Below are 27,168 nucleotides of genomic sequence, written 5' to 3'. Positions count from 1 at the left end.
ATGTGAGGGTCCTTGCAATTTTGAGGTGAAAGAGACTTCAAGAAATAAGTTAGTCTTTCCCTTCATCTTTAAACAGGTTAGACAGAATATATCTTGCAAGATGATTCTATAATCATTTTGGACATTGATTCTAGCTTTTGGTCATTATATAGGAAAGTCTGTTCTTACAAGTTACTAGAAAAGTAAACACAGCATAAGTTTAACCAAGTAAGGAATCTCCAAGTTGGAAAATTCTGTGTTCCCCCCGCCCCCATGTTTCCTGAAAATAATTTATATTCCAATCTTCATCATCCTTGCAGCTTCCATTGAACTCAGAAATTTTCCCAAGTGCCACATTAACCATATAGCGAGAACCAGATAAATGCATCTGATCACAGCTGAACACAATGAGAACATTAATCACATAAAGCTTGCCTGTTACATTTTATTCATCTCTACAGTTCCTGTCTAACCCTAACAGCCTGCTTACCTAGCATTTGTCTATGTGGAGGCACAAACGCAACCTGGGGAGAAGATCCTGGCCTCACCAAGTTTATGCAACACTCACAACTATCCACTTCAATCGGAAATCTTACTGTGCACCTTGTTCTAACCATTTGTGTGATTTCAAAACATATCTGGCCTAACTATATGAGAAGCAGTGTTGGTAAGGTCTTATTAACCAGCCAATTTTATCGAGGGCTGTCAGAAGCAATAGCTGACGGTCTGAGAGCATTATGAACGCATAGCAGCCTGGGATCATTTACTATAAGAGCAAGGGGAATTTCACCTCTTTATAGCCATAAAAATATTAACCTATTTACAGTCTAATAAAAAATATGATATTCACATCAAGGACTTTAAATAGTGTTAAAAAAAGAGGGAAATTATATTTCATATAATTTACTTAAGAAAGCAAGAAGGAACCTTATATTTTACAAAAATTATCATTTAAAAATGGCTGAATTTAAAAGGTTCCATACTTTCTAAAGGTTCAATTTCAAGAATCTGAAAAATTCTCTTTTCTACCTGACTATATCACTCTCCAATAAAGCCAGATAAGTAAAGCTGTTACTACACAAGAATACCTTCCTTTCTCATGGTTCAGTCATCTGAGTATGATATGTGATACTGAGGTCCTTTTCTCTCAATTATTTGGGGACCTCACTGCTGCATGCCTACCTTCATTTTTCTCTCAAGGTGGACCACCTCACTGCCTGGTGAATTCAGCAAATTCAGCTTTCACACTTAAAGGCAAACAAACATCAGCAGACAACAACACGTGACCCTTTCCCTTGCAACAGACAATATGCATACCTCCCTCCCCTGGGAGCTTCAAGAGGCAGCCCCAGCCCTAGATTTCCACAGTAAATAGTACAATACTGAATCAGTTCATACCACATTATGCTTGAAAACTAAAAAAAACACTAACTTTAAACATGATATTCACGCTAATTTTTCTCTACAATCGAGGCAAAAATCTTCATCAATTTATACCTTTGAGGTGGTCAGGTGCACTCGGAATACCTTCTTTTCTCACTTTCAGAGCCTCCTGCACAGACTGTGTAGGGCTTGGCTGTGAAGAAGCTTCTCCAAGATTTTCCAGCAAAATTTTCATTAAAACTGTTAAGTCATCTTCACTGAGAGCAACCTAGAAACCACCAATGATTTGTTAACATAAAGTAATAAAAAAAATGCAGATTATTGTATCTATGTCTCAATTTATGATTCCTGAAATTAACTAATTGTTCATCTACCAAAAAAGAGGGAGAGAGAGAAAGGAACAGAAAGAGACAGAGACCGAGAGAGCTGGAACCATGAATGGTAAGAGAGAAATATTTCCTCTTGTCCACAGTGTGTAAATAACACTTCTTCTTCCACCCATATCCAAGCCCCTGCTTCCGGCAACACAAACTCTGCCCACCTTATCTGTGACGATGTCCTCCTATTCCTGGACCTTTCCCTCTCTCTCTCCCCTTTCCCTGTCCTCTCATCTCTATCCTGCCTCTCTCTTTCTACCCAGTACCAGATCCATCTTCTACATTAGGAAGGGTGCTGTTCAGTTTCTGGTATCCAACAAGTAAGACACTCTCCTGCTGTGTAGCTCTTATTCTCAGTACCTATGCATCTGTACATACATAAAACATTTAACTTATCAGGAATAACACTTCTTAGAACAATAACAAATGTGTCTATAAAGAATTTCTAAAAACAAAAAAACGGACCAGGAAAATAGCATCTTGCTTATCTTTCACCTTTATAAAAGGGGATGTGTGGCCAAAAAAAAAAAGAAAAAGTTAGGGCTTTTGAGTCAGGCAAATCTGTATCAGCTCTACCACTTTCAAGCTGTGTTGCTGGCCAAGTTTTTTAGCTTCTTAACTCAATTCTCTTAACCTTTAAGATAGGAATAATGCCGTCTTCCTCACAGGTGGCTGCAGGACAACATGAAGTGGCTAGAACACTCAAAGCTGCTGCTGGCTGATAAGATCCACTAAATCATTACTTTTTGAAGATTCTTATCTTTTTACCTTTTGTAAATTTTTTTAAAGACCTGTTTTGAGCACTTACACACAAATTCAGACAAGCATGAACAGCACATCTCCTCTGAATGCCACAATACCGTGTGTCCCCTAAATTAGGTCCCCACACCAGGGAAACTGCCTAGTTCATGTCAACCTTTCTTAGCTGCACCCCATACCCAGGAAAACTGTACAGACTATGACAAAAGAGGGAGTGTTGAGAGATGCCTGGATCACTGACAAACTAGACAGTGGAGACCTTACCCACTGTGGCTGCATTCTTGAGTTAACAAGGCTCCTTTGGTTAAAGTAATGATCACACTTTGATGCTAAGCTATCAGATCTGTTACTTTTTTTTTTTTCTGTTGAAATACTTCAAGCATAAAGGAAAAGGACACAGACTACCATGATCCTCCATGAGCAGCAAACCACCTAGCTTTGTCAGATCTGTTAACAAGTTGCTGTATTTCCTTCAGATCTTTTTTCCATTTTATATATGGCTGAAGCCCAAGTGTAGACCTACCTCTGAGACTCCATTCCCTTCTTTCATCCCCAGAGAAAGACATTAACTTGAATTAGAGAATTATTATTCCCATGAATACTATCCTATGTTTACCACTATTTCATCCTCTAAAAACAATATGAGTACTTCAAAAAGTTCATGGAAAGATTTGTGCTATCTTTTAATTCTATTTTTCCATGAACTTTTTGAAGTACCCTCTTACATATAGTATTATCTTGCTTTTTATAAAATTTCAAATAATATAGAACTATACTATCATTTTGCAACTCATTTTTCATTTTAACGTTTAACATAGATCCATTTGTCTCATATAGTTCTACTTCATTCACTTTATCTGCTTTACAATATCCATTACATGAATACACCGTAATTTTATCCACATTCTACTGACAGACCTTTAGGTTTTATTTTTGCTTTCAGCAAAACTGTAAACACACAATCTTTGAAAGGAAGAGTCAAATATTAGTCCTGGAATCTAATCTCTTAGCAGGAAGGCAGAAATTAAGAGAAGGTACCCATACTCTAAAATGGAGACTGCTCTATAAATACCCCAAACAGACAGAATTCAGTAATTCTTCCTCATGCAATATACTCACTAGTACATACACACAGAAAACTTTCATGTCCACCACAAGCTTCAATTTCAACTTCTTCCCTAGTATGACTCTGCTCCTTTTACCCTTCCTGTTTTATCTTACAGGCAACGCTGAAATAATCACAAATATCAAAAACCACTAAACTACTAAAATTTTTTTACTTGTCTTTCACACATTCTATTTGCTTTTAGTCTCTCCCTTCCCCACCTCATCCCCTGCTGTTTGGCTTCAAAAGCTTCACACACATGCACACAAGAATCACAGGATTCCTCCACTTCCATGACTACCTTCAACGAGGCTCACCTTCTGATGTGAGCTGACACGTAACCTTTAACTATACTATTAAAAATACTGCAGTATTTATATGTTTACCAATTAAATACATTTGCCTATTCATAATGATGTCTGCTTTTCTAATTAAAAGAGAGTGTCTACACAATAAAACTACTACTAAGGTACTTGGAATGTTGTATTTACACATCACTTGGCATTGTCTTACAATTTGACTACATTAAAACTTTTAATTTTTGTTTGTTTGTTTTATCATTATATAATGTAAACATTTTTTGTGGCCTTTTACCAATTACTCCCTCACCACTCCCACCCTCCCCATTTCCCACCTCTGGTAGACTCCATTCTATTTTCTCCTTTTGAAAGTTCAAGGAATTACTATGATTGTTTCTTTGTTATTTTTTTTCCAACTCCCACTTATAAGTGAAGACATGCAGTATTTCTCTTTCTGTACCTGTCTTATTTCACTTAACATAATTTTCTCTAAGTTCATCCATGTTGCTCCAAATGGCAGAATTTCATTCCTTTTTCAGGCAGAGTATTATTCCATTGTCTATACATACCACTTTTCCTTACCCAGTTGTCCGTCAATGGACATTTAGATTGGTTCCAAGTCTTAGCTATTGTAAACAGAGCTACAATAAACAACGGAGTGCAGTTATCCCTTTGACATGATGATTTCCATTCTTTTGGGTATATACCCAGCAGTGGGACTGCTGGATCATATGGCAATTCTATCTGTAGTTGTTGAGGAACCTCCGTACTGTTTTCCATTATGGCTGCACTAAATTACAGTCCCACCAACAGTATAGGAGAGTTCCTCTTTCTCTGCAAACCTGAACAGACCAATAACAAGCAACAAGATTGAAGCAGTAATCAGCAGTCTCCCAACAAAGAAAAGCCCAGGAGCAGATGGCTTTACTGCTGAATTCCACCAAACATTTAAAAAGAGGAATTAATAGCAATTCTCTCCAATCTATTCCAAAAAATTGAAATGGGCCATTCTCCCAAATTCATTCTATGAGGCCAGCATCACCCTGATACCAAAACCCGACAAAGATACAACAAAAAAGAAAACTAGAGGTCAATCTCTCTGATGAACATAGATGCAAAAATCCTCAACAAAATATCAGCAATATATCAAAAAAAATTATACACCATAATCAAGTGAGATTCATCCTAGGGATGCAAGGATGATTCAACATACACAAGTCAATAAATGTGACACACCACATCAACAAAGTCCAGGACAAAAAACATAGGATTACCTCAACAGATGCAGAAAAAGCATTTGACAAAATTCAACATACCTTCAATGATAAAGACTCTCGGCAAATTAAGTATAGAAGAAAAATATCTCAACATAATACAAGCCATATATGACAAACCCACTACGAATATCTTCCTGAATGGGAACAAGACAAGGATGCCCGTTCTCACCATTCCTAGTTAAAATAGTATTAGAAGTACTAGCCAGAGTGACAAGGCAAAAGAAAGAAACAAAGGGCATCCAGATTAGAAAAGATGAAGTCAAACTGTTCCTGTTTGCAGAAGACATGATCCTATACATAGAAAAACCTAAAGACTCTACCAAAAAACCCTCAGAGCTGATAAACAATATCAGTAAAGTTGCAGGATACAAAAAAAACATGTAAAAATCAGTAGTGTTTTTATACTCCAATAAAACTTTAGTAGAGCTTACTAAAATTAAGAATGATATTTTCAGTAGACTACAATAGGTTTTATCTGAGACTTCTTGTTGGTTTTACCAAATATCTAACTGAAATGAAATAAAGAAAAGTGAGAAAAATGAACATGACCTCATTTGCAGTTAACAAAGTATTCCCTTTACTGTAGCATCACTTCTGATATACACTTGAACTGCACTATTACCAATAATAAAAGCCTATCTAGCATTTATATATATTTTATATTATATACTTACCTGCATAGGTTTTAGTTTTCCTTTTATCTCCATCCCTGGAATTTGCACATACCATGTTACCGATAAATTTCGCTGTATGGACAAAAGCATGTTGACTGGTTCTAAAATTTCAATGTCCTGCTGTGGCAAGCCATCCTGCAAAATAGTCCTGGGGAAAAAAAAAGTATCTCATTTTTGTTCCCTGAAATTTACATTTTAAAAAAAGGACTAGCATATTATGTAACCATTTCCACATAGCATTTTCCAAAACACTAAAGGCTATCAGAATTCTTTTCGAACTTACTTCTTTTCACAAATAAATCATATCTAAATAAAGTTTATATGCAGAGCTATCTAAAACAAAGCCTATATAACGCTGATTTCAACAATATAATTATCACTAAGTATGACTATTGCATTATCATCTATCACAAAGACTGTTTGATATAGCACCTAGTACAACATCATACAAGCAAATGTTATACCTCCTAAAACTGGATGATAAAGAAAGTGGTCATAATACATAAGCCCTTAATATGTGATTAGTATTTCTCCAAACTCAAGCTTTTCAAGATTGGAAAAACTCACCAAATTTAAAAGCTAAACAAATATATGGAAATCATCATTTCTAGCTTGGCTGCCAACAACCATCTGCACAACCAAATAAGTACTTACCATTCAACAGAGCCAACACTTTCCCATTTGGATTCAATAATACTTAATTAAGATACCTCACTGAGAATTCTCAAATGTGACAAGGTTTCAAAATGAGAAATAAACCTTAAATTTTATTAAATTTTAGGAAGTTTTCTTTTTTTAATTTTTTTTTTTTTTTTTTTTGACCGGTAAGGGGATCCTAACACTTGGCTTGGCATTGTCCACACCACGCTCAGCCAGTGAGTGCACCAGCCATCCCTATATAGGATCCAAACCCGTGGCCTCGGCACAAGGAAACAACTATGTGCAAAGCGAAAAATATAAAAATGAAAATAAATGTATATTAAGTATTATTGTGTAAACTATAATTTTATAATAGGTAATTGTTATAGAATGGAAAAAAATCACATTATAAGTTTAGTAAGACAAAATACAGATTCTATGAGGTACGCTACTATTAACCACCTACAAAAAAACCAATAGTCAACGTTTCATAATTAGAAGAAATAAGGAATGAGAACCACAAATTACTAGAGTATTTTACCCTAGGCAAAAATGCAATGAAATTCTATTTCTAGTAATACACAATTAAATTACATATTTATACCTGGACAGTTTCAACTGGGTGAGTTGGATGTTCATTTTATCAATGACTGGGGGAAGAGAATAATTATGCTTCATAGGAACCAAGCTAAATTGGTTTTCAATTCTGATTAAACCCAGATCTGCTATAATGGCATTAGGTGATACTGAAGACTGAGGAATAATAATAACTGGTGCTTTCAAATTGATATCCATCGAAAGGCGAAAACTTTTTTGAGCCAAGTCTTTCATGCTGGAAGCAGCTCTTTCTGCAGCCTGGACTGTGGCTGCACTCAAAGCTTCTTTGGCAGTTTGGAAATTGTTGAGGAAGTTCTGTTAGAAGAGACCCATATTTAGAGAGTTTCCCCAAAAAGGTATTTACTTTTAAAAGAAAAAAACTTTAAAAATCACTTACTTTAAAAAGAAAAATTAAATAAAAGAGAATATAAAAAGGGACTTATTTATGATTGTGTACACGAAGACAGTAAAGTCTAGAAAGATACTAGAGCTACCTCTAGTACCAAGAGTTAACAATAGTTACCTCTAGGAAGGAAGAATTCTTCCTTCAATAGTTAACCTCTAGGAAGTTACCTCTAGGAAGGAAGGATAGTTACCTCTCGGAAGGAAGAATTCTTCGACTTTAATTTTATATAGTCATGCGTCGCTTAAAGATAGGGACATGTTCTGAGAAACGTGTTGTTAGGAGATTTTGTCATTGTGCAAACATCATACCACACAAACCTAGATGGTATGGCTTTCCACACACCCACCAGGCTATATGGTATAGCCATTATGATTTTTTGGGACCAGTGTCATATATGTGGTCCGTTGTTGAGCAAAACATCGTTATGTGGTGCATGACTACATTTCATAATTATTTGATTTTTATGACAAATTTTTGTAATACTTCTTCTTTAAATCTCCTTTTTATTAATGAATGTTGGCCATTTTACACTTGAATTTAAATGAAAAGAATGAAAGACAGCACTATACTTCTCCAACAATGGGTTCAATTCTGTACGTCTAGGTTATAGGAATAAAGTTAATTCTTAGAAACTAAGGTCCTAGCAGCTTATTTCTGAAGATTTATTTTTAAAATGTACTCAAACATGAGTAAAGACAGTTAACTGTCTATCATCCTGCATTCATTAATAAGAACCAAAACTTCATTATTTATAGCAAGATGCATGTCATCACAATTTCAACTAAAAAATAGATTTTTCCCAATGAAGAAAAGATCATTCTTAGCAATATTCTTGATGCTCGTCCATTAATAATACAAAAGCAACTTAATCCCCACCCCCCACATAAATTACTTTCTGGAAAAGTGAACATGGTTTAGAGGCAGAAATTCATGACTTAGAAACCCTGCTAAGAGGCCTAGGTAGATTTAAACTCTTAAGTCCATGACACTTAAATGGAAATAAATAATAAAAAGAAAAGAATTTCATGGTCTTGTTGATCACAATTATAAGCAAAAGCTTTAAGTTCCAATATTAGTCCTTCAAATTCATGATGAGCTTCCTCATAAAATTCTTTTAGTTAAATACCCTTAAGGGTATTTCATCAAACAAGTAACACTGAAAAGCCCTAAATTAAAACATCAAAAAGTACTTATAAAATACATAACTATGAAAACATTAGAGAATAATAGTTTATATGCACAAAACAATAATTTTAAAAATTTGTTTGTTTATCCACCATATAAAGGATTTCCTTAAATATAATATTCTGTTTAGCATTTCGGTGTTTATGATACAGCCCTATCAGTGAAGATTTTGACTATCTAGGTTCAGTTGTATACACAAAGATATTTAAGCCTCAATGAGAAATAAACACAGTTAAAATAAAAACTTACCAAAAGAGACATGAAGAATTTATGAACATAAACAATCTGAATACAACCCACTTTGAGACTAAGTTTCCCGTCTACTTTAGACATATCAGCATAGGCCTCTCCTTCCGTAGCATCTGGATAAAGAGTCATTTGGAACCTAAAGACTTCATCTCCCAAAATAGAGACAGCCTAAAAGTATTAGATTAACTGGTTATTAAATCAAAAGAGATGTAAAGCCCTTATCAATGTATTATAAATATGTTCCCTTATTACAGAATCCTGGATATGTTTGTGTGTGTGTGTGTGTGTGTGTGTGTGTGTGTGTGTGTGTGTACATGTACATATAAATGTATATATGAAGAATCAACATATAAATCCGACCTTAAAAATTACCAGTTAAAAACATTCTACTTGACAGTAACTTTTTCCTATTTCTATAAAAATCATTTTATCAATGGAAATATCGATCACTTACTTACTTGTGCAGAAATAACTCTTTTAAATCACTGTATACCAGGAGACCTAGTCTATATACAATATGAAAGCAGGCTATTACCATTTTCATCTCCAACCCCTAACAAAGTACCTGTCACATGACAGACTAATAAATGTATACTTAACAAATGAATAACAGCATCTCAAATCCAAAGAACAAAATAAATTTCAATACAGAAATCTATTTTTTAATTACCTTTTTGTGAATAGACAGAAAATCAACATTTGTAACTATGATATTCTTAAGTCTGGCAAACACATCAGTTTCCTTTGGCTTCACAGAAATAGAGGCATCCATTCCTATGGGAAACATAATATTTACAAGCTTTTCATCCAAACCTAGTGAGCCAATTCAATGGTATTTAAATTCAATAATATATTACCAAAATATACAGTGAATAAAAATTACTCATAATGAAATATATTAAAGGTACCAACTTCCAATTATGAGACACCTAAGAAAGCTTATAATATATTTAAGTGACATCAGCATCCCATACATAAGTAGTGGAAATTTTAAAACAAAACAACAACAAATTCCAAAGAAAATTAATGACATTTCTCCAAACATAAACATCCTGGGCATTGGCAAGATCACAAGTGGTCATTTAGGAAGACAATGTATTTGTTAAAATCTATCTCACAAAAGTTTATTATATTAAAACTGTTGCTCCAGTAACTAAAAATAAATGAACATCATTTGATGAGTAAGTATTCTTATTTCTACAATAAACTATCTAGAATATAGTCTTCTAAGATTTCTCGCCAAAAAAATGTCACTCTTAATTTCTAAAGGCATAATGATTTCTACAACTGCTCCTGAGTAGAGAATGTCTGTAGCTAAGATCCACTAATGAGCCCAAACCATTACCATGCCTCCCATAACATAGATATATAGTAATATTTGTTGAATGGAGCTAATTTTTTTAACTTTTTTAAAAAGTGCTTACTGTATACCAAGCACTTTTCTAAACATATGTAAATGCACAAACTTTCCTTAATCCTTACAACAATCCCATGAATAATTATTACTATTTCCATTTTACAGAAGAGGGAACTAAGACATAGGAAGGTTAATTAATTTGCTCAAGGTCGGGCAATGTTAGCTTCAGGACTTGAACCTTGGAGGGATGGCTCTAGAACCCACAGTAAGATCAGAGCCATTATATCATGTTGACTCTTTCTTATAACAAGCTGATGCTGGAAAAAGCTTACAAAATTTCTTTTAAAAACTTAGTATCCTGATGATATATATATATGCACAAATTACAAGGAAAATAAAGATAACAACATTTTTTTACTCAGTAAAATTCTGAAAATGCTATCAGAACAGTAAGAGATTAAGCCTTAGATTTATTCTGAAATTTTTTAAATACATAAGAAATGTCTTGTCAGCAATGAATGATAACAAATTTACTTCTAATGTGTCAAAGTACATCTTTTAAAAGTTTGCATAAGTATTCAATATAAGTAAATTAAAAGATGACTACAAGAAATCCACCATGTACGAATTCATTTTTCTTGGATGTTTATATAAAGAAACACGTAACCAAGGAATAATTATTTGTATTTTAATGATTTAATAATTTAATAATTACCATGTATTTTAATATCTGCAATGTTACACTTCTGATCACAGATAAAGACATTAAATGCATTTAATTCAGCTATGACCTTTAAATCAAACACATCATCTTGAGAAATGCTGCTGGACACTGAAAAGTAATAGAAACTTGTGATTAGCGAACTGCAAAGGATGTAACACTCAAAATAATCACTAAAACAAAAGTACATAATGTACTATGAGGAACCAAAAAGACCTCCGTTAAGATAACATATAACTAAAATGAATATGAAACAATTTTCTAATGCCAATCAGACAAAAACTAGCATGTTTCCCTTTCAATTAAGAATAAAGACAACTATTAATAGCACCTTGAATGTATAATTTACTAGATGGAAACTTTACTATAATTTTTCCTCTGGGAAAAAAGACTTTCTATATTAGAATTCTATTACTCCAAAATTTTGATTTTGAACTCCTTTTCATATCATATATCAGAATAAGTCATGAAAAACTAAAAGAGTGATGAATAGTTAATAAAATACATATGATTTACTATGACACTTACAATACACATTATTAATCATATAATCAATTTCTCTAGATTATACTTTATTGCTCCATAAAAAACCCTAAAATAAATTCTATGAGAAACGAACATAAAGGGCTACAGTTAAAAAAACACACAAAAAAGTATTATTTTATAATGTGTGTATGCGTGTGTGCATGTGTAAGAATCACGATGGAATGAACTCCCTTAAACTACTTTAGTTCAGGTCCTGATTGATAAATTTAGTATACATTTTCCTAGAAATCTGTGTTGCCTGAAGCAAACAGATCTTTCTATGAAACTGCAAAAGCATGGGAAATAGTAGTCCTTAATCACCAATATGATGACAGTTGTTTTTTTGCCCTTCATATTTAACATAACATAGCATTAATCAAAACATAAAGACCAACCATATAGCAAAACTGGATGACTCTTTGGATAAATATTATTTGAAATATGCTGTGAGTTTAAAACATTGCTTTTTCATTTATTCAACTGTACTACATTTACTGTATGTATATGTTATATAAAGAAGAGGTACTTCTAAGGGTATTATATGTCTAAGGATATTAATGTGACAAGTACATTAAAGACAAAGAAGGTAAAACACTCTTACTCTAGTTTATAAAAAAATTACTAATCTGTTCCATGGTTTTAAGAATATCAAATCCTTGCATCAGACCTAATAGTACTGACAGTTTTACACTGAAGATGCCAGTAATATAGATATAACTGAAACTGGTAGTGGTCTGAAAATTATTAGATGTTAAATATTCACATCACATAATATAAAAGCAAAAATTAAAATGGTATTAGGCTTAAAAACAGGCATGTATGAAACTGGGGGACAGGCCCTGATCTATTCTAGCTATTCTTCTGTCCCAGACAGAGCAGGCCTTGACTGGGGGAAAGGGAGATAGCTAAAGAAAATGTACTTGACCAAGGAGGTTGGGCTGGATTCCCAAAAGTAACAAATTCAGTTACTAATAGGAGTAGAGTTGATTAAACGTAAACTTCCTTAGGCTAAGACTTGACTTAGCAGTCAGGATGTTGGTTCCTTAAATAAAAATGCCTTATGGCTTAAGATAACATCTATAACACCAATCTCAAGTTGTCTTTGCAGATAACAATTACAAGCCTGCCATGAAGTTTATATGCCTCCAGACTAGAGGGAGCTAAGGAGGACCTTAGCCAAGATGCCAGAAATAATTTTGCTGACCTCACCACTGACTAATCAGATTCACAAACAACTCACAGAACCCCCAAACATGATTCTGCTCTATAAATGCTTGTGATTTTAAGTAGTCAGGTAGTCCGGGGTCTTAAAGCTCCTTAAGCTACCATTCATTCCTTTGAATGGCCATCCAAATAAATGCTAACCTTTCACACTACATACTTTGGCATCAGAGACTTCTTAGTCATTTGGGTGGCGGATGAGGAACCCCCTTGTTTCGGTAACACATGTTCTTTATTTGCTCAGAATACTTCATACCTAATACTTCATAGAACAAGTCATGTGCCTGAGGAACATGTGCCTTTATCTGTATGTGATCTGAATATAGTTTTAGTTAGAAACCAAACTGAGTTTGTCTCTTCTGGAAGATGCTTCCTTTGGTGTCCTGCAAAGCACAAAATTGTTCAATACCAGAAAGATCTACTTGACTAATTGAACTGGGCCTTTGTCACAATACATTATTGTATCTGTACCTTAACTTCTTCCTTTCTCACTTTCATTGGACTGAAGACTGCAAAGAGACGTAAATGCAAAGTACATACAACTTCTATTTTATGTAAAAGCTAGACAGTGAAATCAAATATAAATACGTGATTAATATTAAACAACATTTATTTAAAATCCTTCACTATATTGCCCTATAATCCCATAGGGAAAAAACATGCTTTCTTTTGAAACTAACCTAATCTGTCAGAGTAGCTATAACATCAAGGTGCTAAATATTTATCTTAGCTTGAAAAACAAGTTATTACATGAGTTCAGATAGAAAAAGTATTAGACCATGACTCAAAAATTAATACCAGGTTTGATAGCAATATTTCTGGACTCCCCCACAAGTGGTTTCAGCTCAGATTCCTTCTCAGAAGAGGAAGGTTCAGAGGATGGAACAGCGGATGATAAAAAATCCATGAAGGAAAGTAAAGCTTCCAAATGAAGTACTAAGTCTAAGGATGAAAATGAAACCTAAGATAATGAACAATTAGAGATAAGATTTCAGATATGGTAATATTTTTATGTTAAGCTTCAATATATACAAGCAGCACAAGAAAAGTTCAATTAAAGACCTTTTTTTCTTTGAAGGAAGAACTCACTAGTACAATGTTTACCAACTATTATAATCCTTACCAAACAATAAACCAACACTCTACCCACTCCTATGTGTGACCATAGCTCTAACCTCAACAGAACTTGATGAGTTCTAAGTAATGGTATATAAAGTATTGTCAAGCCTAAAAGCACATTTCAGATGTTTCCAAGACTGACTATATGAGCTCCAATGGACTGTGAGCAATGTCTATATTAGGCCATGCTCTATCCTCGTCCTTAAGCTTATTTCTTATCCTAAAGCCAATACATAATTCAAATGTTTAATGCTTCCACTAACACTAGGCCAAATTATGATAGCTGAATGAACTGAACAAAATACTTGACAAGTAATCATTAGCTCACATCTGGGAAACAAATAATCTTTTAAGAAATCAAATCGAATAAGTTTGTAAGAACTTTATTTCAATTCTATAACCATTTATTTTACCTACAAAATTAGGTAAATTATTATCTATTATTATTGCCACCCTTATTTTAATTTTAATTCATAATCTCACAACTGAAAATGGCTATGAAGCTAGAGTTAATCATTAACACAACCCAGCCTTATAGTGAATTATAGAAGATTCACCTTCAGTCTCTGTTTGGTATTGTCATGAATAGTTTTAAACTCTGGTCCATCGCTGTCTGCCTACAAACAGTGGAAAATTAAACAACTGGGTTACGAACAATAAAAATTCACACACAAAATACACACATTCTTTACTTTTCAAAGTATGCTATTAAAACACTATAAACACAGAATATTTCTTAACGGTGAGGAAGAACATGTGAAAAAAACTGACCACATAGCATTTCTCACATTTTAGAGCAACGAAAACTCAAATTTTTTATACTGCTCTGGAGGAAATGCTAGTGTGTTAGATATACTAATCTAAAAGGTAGGGGGAAATGCTTGTACATCTAGATTATAACACACTTTGCTTTGGATTACAGTGGAGCTTTGTATTACTTCCATTTATTCAACAATGTAGGGTAACTCAAAAGGTTAATGAAAGTATCCAGGTATTATGGATTGAATTGTGCCCCCTCCAAAAGTTTAATGTGTTGGAGGCTTGATCCCCACTGTGACAGTGTTAAGAGGATGGGAAATCCTATTATGATAATTGAAAGGTATGGCCTTGAAGAGGTGATTAAATTGATGGTTTAATGGTGGTCATGGGCATGGTTCTGAGGGCTTTAAAAGGAGAGGGCGTGAGGAGCTATCTTTCTTTCTCTCTGCTCCACCGTTTTCTGCCATGTGAGATCCCTACATTGCCATAAAGCCACCACCAAAGAAGACCCTCATCGGATGTGTTCCCTGGACCTTGGGCTTCCATCCTCTGAAACTGTAAGAAATAAATTTCATTTTCTTTATAAATTAACTAGTTACAGGTATTTATATTATAAGAAACAGAAATGGACTAATACACCAGGATTTTCACATGCTTGCATGATTCACCACAATCAACCAGTTTAGAAGGAAAAATTTTAGGGGAGAAAATAAGAATACTAAATATGATGGGAACATATACAACTTCATATAATCAAATATTAAAGGATGCTAGAAATGAATGTAGGTACCTTTGTCAATAACATTTTCAGAAGGGGTTCATCAGTGACATTAGCAGAGTTAACAATGTGAAGAGGTTCTCCTTTAGAGTCTAAAAGAGAAAAAGATGAGATTGATCTATCAAGTTTCTTAAACATTTCAAGCATCATTTGCAGAAATGTGTATTTGTCTGAACTCATAGAATTATACAACAAAACAGGTGAATTACACTGTACATAAATCTCACCTCGATAAACCTGGCTTTGAAAAAAAAATGAAAGAAACTCCATAAAAACAAAAAAGAACCTAGCACCAGCCAATTACAACTATTATAGCATTTGGTACTATTGTATTACTCTCATTTGAACAAATATATTAAAGAACAAATCTATAAAATATGTAAACTATGGATTAACCTCAATACAAATTTGCTTTACCTAAAGATTCCCCATAGAATTTCTATAACTTTAAACACCTATAATAACTTTAAAAGTTGGCTTGCTGCAATTTAGAAAGTGAATTTAAAAGGTTGGAGATAGCCACTAAACAATAACCTATTATTTATTTGGGGGAAAGTGAAACTAGAAAGTGATACTAAATTTTTCCCTCTATTGGTTAACTTTATTTTACTGTATTGTTTAATTTTATTTTTCATAAGCACATATTAATATAATTTAGAACAAACTTAAAAACTCATGAAATATAAAAAGAAATTTAAAAAGAAATAAAAAGTTATATTTGTAATAAATTAACTCAACTTTTCAAAACAGTTCCTGAGCCCTGTGTTATACCTGGGTTCTGATTTCCTAATATGTCAGTACTCATAGCACAGTCCCAATGAAATGGTGCCTTTAACAAGTACTAAAGTGTTATGTATAGACACTGAGGACATACATATGCTTCATGTTTTTAGATATATTCTACTTTATGTTAAATTTAGATATATTCTTAGTTTGTGATTAAAAATAACTACATAAGATAGTAAATTTTTTAAATATAAAATTCCTTTGTATTAGTGTAATAAATTTAATCTAACTAAATAATTATGGTGACACAAATAAACATATTTAATATTGATAAAAAGGGGCCATCTGCCTAATAAATAATTTACACAGATGATACTTCACACTTACCAGTGAAATCAAAGCATCGCATACTAATTTTTTTTAGATAAGCTTTAGCAGTCATGTCATAGGTTTTAACTCTAGCTTCCAGTCCAAGCTGCAGGACATTTAGTTCATGTAAAGGCCTTCCTTTCTTTTCTGCTTTTTTCATCAAAGTAACCACAACCTAGAAAAAGGTAGAAGTATTACTATAAACTATTCACTAATGCAAAATAAAGACAAGTCAAGAATTTAATAACCATCCAGAATGATAAAACCAAGAAATTCACACAATGTAAAGATGTTTACTTCCATATTTGCCTTAAAATTGCTTAGTATTATTTACGTTGGAAGGTATGTTTACTTGGTTCAAATTTTTGATGCATCACCATTATAGTCTAGTGATTTTCAAAGGTAAAGTACAAAAAAAAAATAGCAGTTTGGCCTAATTCCCACAAGTCTTAGTCTGATGAAGGCCTTCCATCTCAAAGTCTGTAAGACAAACTGCCAATTTTTATACTACTCCTAAGGCAAGCACCACTGACATTTTGAGCTGATAGTTCCTTGTAGTGGAGGGCTGTCCTGTGCACGGCAGGATATTTAGCACATAGCTGGCCTCAACCCACTAGTTGTCAGTAGCACCCTCCCCCCAGGTAATGACCACCAAAAATGTTTTCAGAAAATGCCAAATATCCACCTGGGGCTGGAGAAAGGTGTGTTTATAACATCAAATTGCTCCCCCTTCACCCCAATCATTGTCCTAAGGGAAAGGAACTGTCATAACAGGTATTACAAATGATATCTAAAAAGACTTATGGGTTTTCTATGTATATATGTTAATTAAGTACATTTGCAAACAGAATGATTCATCTGTAAATGTTTCCATAAAAATCTTCAGTAACTCTGATATTAACCAGAAATATATCAGAGGTTTAACATGAAAAAAGTTAGTTTCAAAGCATGCATTTCAGATCGAAAAAGCAGTATCCATTTGTTTAAAAGTTTATTATTTTTAGCTTGGAGAAAGGGCATAACCTCTATATTTATTGATGAAGGGATTTTGGAGGAAGTTCTTACAAGTCCCTGTATCCACTATGCTTTCTCACATATTCCCATTTTTACGCCTATTCCTCTTTCTACCCTATCCTTTCCTGATTCCCATTTCTCAGACAATTTCTTACTATTCTTTAAAAATTTGACTCAAATGTGACTTCCTCCAGGAAATCTTTCCTGACCCTCTCAGTCTGCTTAGATGCCCCATCCCTACCATCACACCACAAGCTACAGTAATATCCTGAGTACATTTTTAATGGGACCACTTACAAAAAATTTTAATTGTTTCCTTATTTGAGTTCAGAGTCTAAGCCTTTTACCCCATATCCTTAGTATCTAGAACATATAATGAATATTTGTTGAAAGTATGAATAAAGGAGAGGAAAATCCATTTAATCTTTTCTCAAGAATCTGCAGATGGAAAGCATATAGAGTAGTAATGTAACTTTTTTTTAAATGTAGACATACTGTGTTTCATTCTAGGATTTATAGACATATTTATAGACATACTGTGTTTACAGACATTATACAGACATATATTTATAGACACACTGTGTTTCATTCTAGGATTTATAGTGACACAGTGTCACTATTTCCATTTCCTGCCTTTCTTATATGAAATTCAAAGCAAGTTACATTTCAACTGTCCTAAAATCATTAAAAAGCATGTTACAGGACATGCTGCCATTTTCTCTATGAAATATCATATCCCCCAAATGTAACTCATACTTAACAAACTCTCAAATTTTAAAACATCATTGCTGCATGTGAACAGACTATGTAAATTCTTTTTCATCCATATCAATTATCTACAAGTTTATTTTAGTAGAGGTAATTCCAAATAATTTATTCACCACACTTTACAAAAACAGATGAAAATTACATACCTCTTTAATTTCAAAATTCAGCAGCATATTTATGATGTCTACAGATCTAATTTCTTCCACTCTAGCTGTTAAAGTATCTTTTGAAGCATGTACATCTTGTTGTGATATGGAAATTTCAAGGGTCTCTTTAATTTCACCTAAAGATATTTAAAAGAAATTCATTCATTTCTATTCACACATTTCTTCCACAAATACTTATTGAGAACTTATATGAGTACTCTGGACCTATTGCAGGCACTGAAAATCCACAAAGCAGTAATAGCTCTAGCCCTTAGAAAACTCATGATTTAGAAGAGAAATATACATTTAAAATACAAACAAACAAAATAAGGAGACCACACCGAGTCACATTATGTGGACAAATATTAATAGCCTTTATATAAAATGCAATGAAAGCACAAAACAAGGCATGACATTATTATGGGGAGGCCAAAAAAAGCTTAATAGAAGAGGTATCATTCAAGTAGAGCTGAAGAACCTCCTTGCACAGAGAAGACATTGAAAGCAAAAGGGTAAGAGATTGTAGAAAACAATGGAGAGAGAACACATGACAGGATTTGCAAGCAGAATGAAGTTTTATGTGGTTAAATCATGAGGATGATAACATGAGGTGAGGTTAGAAAAGAAAAAAAGGAGGGTGGGAGGTTAGGGCCTCTTCTGCCATACTAAGAAAACAAAAGTTAAACTATATGAATACAATACTGTTTTTCTGAAATTCACATATCCTGAAATGCAGTAAAATTGTCTTCTAAACAGCAATACACAAAAATAATAACAGCTATCCCTTGCTAAGTGTTCACCTCTATGCCAGACACTGTGGTGAGGGCTGTACATGGATTGTCTCATTTAATTCCTATGACATCCCTCTGAGGTAAGAACTTTATTGTCTTCATTCCAGATGAGCAAACTGAGGTTTGAACAGTGTCACACTTGCCCAGGGACACACAAGTGGATAGAGTCCAAATTCATCCAATCTGGCTTTACAGCCTTCAGTCTCAAATACCCCTCAATATTATTACATTAGTTATCACTATTATTGCAGTTAACATTAGTTATTACTATTATTGCAGTTAACATTATCTGGACCACTAATAGAACACACGGGAACCCTACAGTGTAAACTACACCAGAAATTCATATGCAAAACCACTGCTGTTAATTATTACTTTTGGGAAAGCAATGCATAGGGCAAGGTTTCTTAACTATCATCTTATTCCAGCACTGTTCCAAACATAATGTCAACAAGGGGAAACAATTCTAGCAAATATTTTGTTTTTAAAAAACAATTCCTAGAACAGGCAAAGATTTCTTAAATAGGAAATAAAAAGCACTGATCATTTAAAAAGACAGTAAGTTGGAGTTTATTAAAATTAACAAATTCTATTCATCAAAAGACCCATTAGGAATGAAAAGCCAAACCACAGACAGGAAGAAGATATTTCTACACATGTACCAACACACATACATATAACACATACAATTAGCAAGGACTCATGTCCAGAATGAATATTAAAAACTCCTATATATGAGTAAGAAAAAAAACAAATATCTCAATAAAAATAATAGTCAATAGACTTGAATAGTTATGCCACAAAACAGCATATTTAAATGGTCAATAAGTATATGAAAAGTTGGTCAACTTCATCAGTAATCAAGGAACAAATAAAAACCACACTGAGATATTACTGCATATCCACCAGAATAGCTAAACTTAAAAAGACTGACAAATCCAAGCACTGGTGAGAATGTGAAACACCTGGAACTCTCATCCATTACTGATAGGAAAGAAAATTGGTACAGCCACTTGAAGAACTGCTTGTATACTCTGGCATAAGTTACTGAAGCTAAACATAAACCTAAAATATGACCCTGTAATTCTACTCCTACTTATATATATACAAAAGAAAAAGTATATAAGTATGCCAAAACATGCACAGCAATATTCATAGCAACTTTATTCATGATAACCAAAAACTAGAAATGACCCAAATGTCCATCAAAGATAGAATTGATAAAATACATTTTGAGACATTCATATACTACATAGGAATAAAAAGAACAAACCACTGCTAGATAAAACATGGATGAATTTGACAAACAAAATGTTGAACAAAAGGAGAAAAACATTAAAAAGTAAAGTGTGTATGATTCCATTTACATGAAATTCAAGAGGAAGGAAAACTAATCTATAGTACGACAACCTAGAATGGTAGTTACCTATGGATGGATTAGAAGGCAGGGTGTTTGGTACTGACTGGGAAGAGGAAGATGGGAGGCCTTCTGGGGTGCTGGAAATGTGCTTTATCTTGATCTTGGTGATTACACAGGTATATCCATATGTCAAATTCACTGAATTGTAAATTTAAGACTTGCGTATGTATATAGTAAAAAGTTTCTTAATAATAAAAAAATACGGTGGGATACTATTTTTCACTTAGCACATGGGCAAAAATTTAAAAATCTGATAATACACTGTGTTAGAAAAACAACCTGGTGGGAGTTCCAAAATTAATACAAGTTCTATGGTGGGCAATCAGCAAGATCTGTCAGAATTTTACATTAATTTAAAGTTAATTAACAATTAAATCAATAAATTAAATAAAGATTACATACCCTTTAATTGGTGTTACCCTACAGATATATGAGAGCATTTCAAAAAGTTTATGAAAAAATGGAATTAAAAGGTAATACAAATCTGTCCATGAACATTCTGAAGACCTCTCATACATGCACTTGTAAATACATACAAGAATATTCAATGCAACATGGTAACAGTGAAAAGACTGAAAACAACGTGAAATGTCTAAATAAATCATGATATTTCAGCAGAACTTCATATCAGGCAGCCAATAAAAAGAATGAAGCAGACCTATACACATAGTATTTATACAGCTATGGAATGAACACCAAGATACACTGTTATTTTTTTAAAAAAAGAGCAAAATGTTTTTTAAAAACATACACACAAACACACACACAGGATGCTACCATTTGTTTGGAAAAAACAAGATTATATTTGTGTGTATGTACATTATGTATACACACACACACACAGTAGCTTAAAAAAAATAAGTGTGGTAACTACTTTGCATTTAAGTCAAAAAGGTCACCATAATAATTTAAATTGTCTTTCCTTTTTTACTGAAGGACAATATTTCCAGTATCTTCGGGAAGTGGTAAGTTACCAACTATTTCAATTCTTACAGATATTTTACTACTAAGCCTTATTTAAAAATCAGGTGGAATATGCCACCATAGCCTAGTGCCAACTTAAAAAAGCTTTTCCTATACATGCAAATTCAATAATTATTCCAGGAATCTACCACTGACTTGAAACCCTTCTTTATAGCCTCCTCCCAACTCATGCAACTTAGAAAAAAGTGTGAAAACTGCAACTGTTTTGCTTAACTAAGTCAATCATCTCCAACTATGATTTCATGAATAACATCTTGTTTGTTTTCTTGGTTCTACAAATTACAATTAGTAAATATGTATTTGTTTGCTTCATTTTTATTGTCTGGCTCCCCTACTAAATTGTAAAATAAACAGACACATGTGTATTACGCTCCCTGCTGTCAGTCAGCGTCTTACCTGTCTCCTGTATTCTCGATTTCACTTTATCCAAGTCTTCAGTAGCCTCACCAAGATTTTCCGCTAGTATTCTAAATAAAAGGTTAAGATCTTCTTCATTTAGACTAACCTGTGAAATATTATGTTAAAAGATAAATATATCACATTTAAAATGAAACAATTTTAATACAAAAAATAAATTCCCAGTGACAAAACACAATGAACAAAATACTCCTAACATTGACTGAAGGTTTTATAATCACTACCCACTCAAGTATCTCACTACTTATTTCATGTTAAAATTCTTATTTCCAAAGATAAGAAAATGTTGGGGCTGGCTGGTGAGCTCAGTTGGTTAGAACACAGCCTTGTAACACCAAGGTCAAGGGTTCAATTCCCCTTACTGGCCAGCTGCCAAAAAAAAAAAAAAAAAAAAAAAAAAACCAAAATAGTTCCTTCATCAAAGATAAGAAAATATTTATACAAAAACAATGTGATGAGTCAATATTAGCACCACTGACATAACTTGTATCGTTACTGAAAGTTAATTATGATCAGAGAAATTGGATCATTTAAAAAAATTTGACAAATTTAGAAAATGCATAAATTCTATTTTTTAAACAATAATAATTCCAATGAAATAAAAAGGCTGTCTTTAATATAAAAAATAGGCATTTCCCTCAATGCCATGATTATCTTCGGAGAACTCAGATATCCCTAAAATAAAAGTTTATGTATATGAGACATAATATGCTAATAACTAATTTGCTTATAGATCTCTACCAGTGTACATATAGCAAATTTATAAGTTAAATAAGGTTTAATTGAAAATTAAATTCTACTGAACATAATAATCTTGTTGGCCAACATCTCATTGAAATTTTTCTTATATCATTTAGTAAAAAAATCTACATTTCATTTGAATTTACATTGAGAAAGTCTTCAGAGTTTAAAATTTCAAGAATGAAGTTTTTTTTCACTAATAAACTTACATTCATTGAATCAAGATGTCCTTTAATTTCCACAATAGGCACCTTATGGTACCAAGATGCAGCTAGATTCCGATTTACAAACAACTCCAAGTTAATTGGGTACAACAGCTGAATATCAGGATGGGAGATGCCTGGCTGGATCACTGTCCTAATGAAAAATAGAAATGATACACATGCATAAATACAGGAGGGAAATGTAACACGTCATGGAAAAAAACAAAGCCAAGCCATTATTTGCTGCTCTGAATACTGATGTGAAACAGTGCTGCTTGAGTGTTTTCAAAACTGAATCTATGATTAACTTAATCTGTAATCCACTAGTAGAGAAAGATTAAAACATGAGATATACAATAAACCATTAAAAAAAAGATTTTTCTTTAAACAGTAGTTAGGTGAAAAACGGAACAAATTTTTTTTTAAAAATTCATACTGTTGACAAGATGGCAGAAATCATCAAATACAATTTTTCAAGGATTAATATAAGTATTGTTATAGAGACTGAAGAAAACAATGGTAAGGTGAACAGTCAGCATTTTCTAAGGCATTTCATAAAGCTCTTTTCCAGGATTATTTTCTGGACTTGCCTTATAATCATTACTCTTTTACTCTGGATAAGTAAATCTCCTTGGACAGGCTAGAAAAAGATTTTCAAATGAATTATGTAGAGACTTCATGTGTCACTTAGTGTGAGCACTGAGGATAAAACTTTACTTAGACAGTATTCCTGCCAAAAATGTAAGCTCAATCAAACCATAAAGAATCACTCAGACAAAACCAAACTGAGAGGTGTTCTATAAAACTAGACTTCACTCTTCAAAACAGTCATCATCATAAAAGACACAGAAAGGCTGAAGAACTGTTCCAGAATAATTGTCTATCAGGTATGGAAATCCTCCTCAGTAGTACAGGATACAGTTAAATGCCATGTGTGATCCTGGATTAGGGGGTAGAGGGGGTCAGAATTACTACTGGGGAAGGGGAGGTTGGACATTACTGAGATAACTGGTAAAATCTGAATATTCAGTGCACTTTAGACAGTAGTATTACATCAATATTAAATTTCTAAAATTTGATAATTACGTCATGGTCGATGTAAGAAAATGAATGTCCTTGTTTTTAGGAGACACATGTTAAAATACTTAGGGAAAAGGGGTAAAAATATCTATTCTCAAGTGGTTTAGCAAAAAATATTTTAAATAATATGTATATACATAGAGTAAAGGTAATGTAAACACCAGTTGATGAATCTAGATGAAGGATTTTTAGGTGCACTCATGGTACTATTTTTGCAATTTTTCTGTAGGTTTGAAAATTTTCAAAATAAACTGTTCTGTGTAATATAAGTATGTTGTGTATAAATTTCTATAGTCATAATAAAACTTCATGGCAAACATTAACATAATACTGAAATCCATAATTACTGAAAGAGCATACCTAGAAAGCTTAAGCTTTGTTAGCTGTACATCCATTCTGTCGATTACTGGGGGATTCAAGTAGTCTTCACCAGACACCAGACTGAACCGATTTTGAACTCTGATTAATCCAAGATCTACCACTACTGCATTGGTGGAAACAGAAGATTGTGGGATGACTATAACTGGTGCTTTCAAATCAATATTGATGGAAACACGAAAACTCCTCTGGGCAAGATCCTTCACACTTGTGGCAGCTTTTTCTGCAGCCTGGGCAGTGGCAGCACTCACAGCCTCTTTGGCTGTCTGGAAATTGTTCAGGAAGTTCTTTGGAACCAAAGCATAAAAGGAGAAATTCAAACAGAAGACAGGCACATCAATAATAATACCACCTTCTTTTTATACACGTGCTAATGTTTTTTCCGATAGGTAACTTTCAATTAAGCCCTATTTTTCAAGTGGTAGGAAGAAATGACTTACAATCCATCCATAGTTAGCTGCCTAACCAGAGCTAGTGTTATATGGCTAAACAACTAAGAAAAAATTTTTCTCAATCATTTTTGTCCTCAAGAATTTGGCTTCATTAAGTTCTAGGAAATATAATTACAGTTCTGAACAAAAATCACTAAATGATTCAGATTTCAACTGTTAAATAGGGGTTTTGACCTCTATATCCATATAGAAACGCCACCTACAATTAAAACAAAGCCCATCCTAAAATCCAAACTTCATAACATCTGCAATCATAATTATCAGACTTATGTAAGTATTTCTAAGTTGAAAAATCGGTATATAAATAGTGATTTTACCAGAAGTGACATAAGAAATTTATGAAGATAAACAATCTGAATACAGCCAACATTCAGTGATAGCACGCCATCCACTTTCGACATGTCAGTATATGACTCGCCCTCAGTAGCATCTGGATACAAATCCAAGTTAAAACGAAAAACTTCATTTCCCATTATTGACACAGCCTGAAAAACAGAGATATGAATATACTCTATCTAGGAGGATAATGACAAAAAAAATCCCATTTAGAAAAGGGTTTACATTTACAATCCTTACAGAAACAGACATTTTCTATCAAAATATATTTCATTGATGTTTTTCAAAATAATATATATTGTACAATAGAATCTCATATTCAATCATAAAAAAAATTAAATATCTATTATTATCACATACTTTTTTATGAATGGTCTTAGGATCAACATCTGTGACAATAATATTTTCCAGTCTGGCAAAAAGTGACTGTTTCCTCGACTGAAGAGAAAGGGAGGAATCAAGGCCTGAAAAAAATTGTATTGTATTGTTAATATTATAATATAAATTGTAATATCAATTGTATTAATATAGTACATATTGATATATGTACTATAGCTCTACCATAAATAAGATCTTTCCATTGCATATTTTATTTTTGGGTGAAATTTTTAAAATTTAGCAATGTCTGAACTCACAATTGATAAATAAGTTGCAATATTAGATATCCTCAATTTTAAACACACCAAAATCTACAAACTCATAAAAAGTTATAACCATAATTTCCAATCTTCTGGAAAAAAACACATCTAGTGCAAATAGATTATCTCAGGATTTAAGTAAATCCTTTATGCCTTATATCCAGTCATTTACACATAAGCTGTAAAAGTTTCACAAATCAAATTCAGACTAGTAGATACACTTCCAGTACAGAAAGGACAAAGAAAAAAAAACCTGGCTTTCTGGTTTTTAAGATTTTAAAGAATTTCATTAAATATAATTCTTACCTTTGTCAGATCACAATATGCTAATAAAGATCAGCCCAGAGGAAAAGCTAAATGAGCTTTAGCAGCTTTTGCTTAAAAGTACATAATGGACTGATGGAGTTTGTTCTTCATGATAAGGTTGCTTTGCATAAAGATAAAGCATAAATAAGGAAAAATATAATATATAATTATATAACATGTAAATATAATTAGATATAAATATAATATATAAAGATAATATAATGGTAAAAGAGATAAAGTATAGTAAAGTCCATAGACCTCCACCTGAATTCTGGACTGACACTTCTCCCAGCCCATCAATAGCATTCCTACACTGACATTAATATCCTTTTCCACCTCCTAGACAACTTTCAGAAAGGTCCCAAACACTAGAATGTGTGTGTGATTCAAGTGGACAGTCAGATTCTGACCAGCATCTATACCCTGAAGAGGATAAAGCATGCGATCTAACTGCGTCCTTCCAGCTTTCACAGCTCAGAGCCCTCCACTTGTATGTTCTTTGGGATTGGGGGGAAAAAAAGAAAAAGAAAATGCTTATCTTTTCACCTTTTTTAATACCATGAGAACTTTTACCTTGAATCTTGATTTCCGCGATATTATTGTTCTCATCGCAAACAATGACACAGAAAGCGTTTAACTTGGCAAACAGCCTGAAGCCAATAATGTCATTATCTTTAGAAGATACAATCACTGAAAATAAAACAAAGCATTGTATCAGAATGGGATTCTAGCAATCTAAACTCTATTAAGGTTTCCTCCCTGTATTAAGTGATTCATGGTTTTGTTTTAAAAAATTACAAAATTCTTAAACTTTTAAAGATTTCAAATACTTTTTTTGCTTTATATATTCTGTATAGTTTGCCTTTTTATTAGTGAGATATGTTACTGTTGTAATTTAAAGGCAACAACAACAACAAAATACCCTAAAATAAACAGATAAATAAGGACACTGAAACTCAGAGAAGTTAAATAATGTGCCTAAAATCACAT

General features: G+C 33.0%; 1 protein-coding gene across 4 annotated transcripts in view; it reads right to left on the bottom strand.

Annotated features, from left to right (window-relative positions):
- VPS13C (vacuolar protein sorting 13 homolog C) overlaps window positions 1-27,168 on the bottom strand; it is a 172,241-nt gene that overhangs the window by 70,333 nt on the left and 74,740 nt on the right. For 2 of the 4 annotated variants that reach the window (XM_063091557.1, XM_063091559.1), the window contains exons 30-46: window positions 26,725-26,868; window positions 25,595-25,698; window positions 25,216-25,383; window positions 24,429-24,733; window positions 22,995-23,142; window positions 22,024-22,132; window positions 18,433-18,569; window positions 16,523-16,679; window positions 15,422-15,501; window positions 14,430-14,489; window positions 13,552-13,714; window positions 11,002-11,118; window positions 9,600-9,703; window positions 8,930-9,097; window positions 7,097-7,404; window positions 5,854-6,001; window positions 1,477-1,630 (exon numbers count right to left, since the gene is read on the bottom strand). In XM_063091557.1, the coding sequence (XP_062947627.1) occupies window positions 1,477-1,630; window positions 5,854-6,001; window positions 7,097-7,404; window positions 8,930-9,097; window positions 9,600-9,703; window positions 11,002-11,118; window positions 13,552-13,714; window positions 14,430-14,489; window positions 15,422-15,501; window positions 16,523-16,679; window positions 18,433-18,569; window positions 22,024-22,132; window positions 22,995-23,142; window positions 24,429-24,733; window positions 25,216-25,383; window positions 25,595-25,698; window positions 26,725-26,868 (2,574 nt within the window). The remainder of the gene's footprint in view (window positions 1-1,476; window positions 1,631-5,853; window positions 6,002-7,096; window positions 7,405-8,929; window positions 9,098-9,599; window positions 9,704-11,001; window positions 11,119-13,551; window positions 13,715-14,429; window positions 14,490-15,421; window positions 15,502-16,522; window positions 16,680-18,432; window positions 18,570-22,023; window positions 22,133-22,994; window positions 23,143-24,428; window positions 24,734-25,215; window positions 25,384-25,594; window positions 25,699-26,724; window positions 26,869-27,168) is intronic. The other 2 variants (XM_063091558.1, XM_063091560.1) reach the window with 1 other exon arrangement.

The sequence above is a fragment of the Cynocephalus volans genome, chromosome 3, assembly GCF_027409185.1.
Source record: "Cynocephalus volans isolate mCynVol1 chromosome 3, mCynVol1.pri, whole genome shotgun sequence".
Classification (NCBI taxonomy): domain Eukaryota; kingdom Metazoa; phylum Chordata; class Mammalia; order Dermoptera; family Cynocephalidae; genus Cynocephalus; species Cynocephalus volans.
Note: the sequence above shows the minus strand (reverse complement) of the source record. Positions and strands in the feature narration are given on the sequence as shown.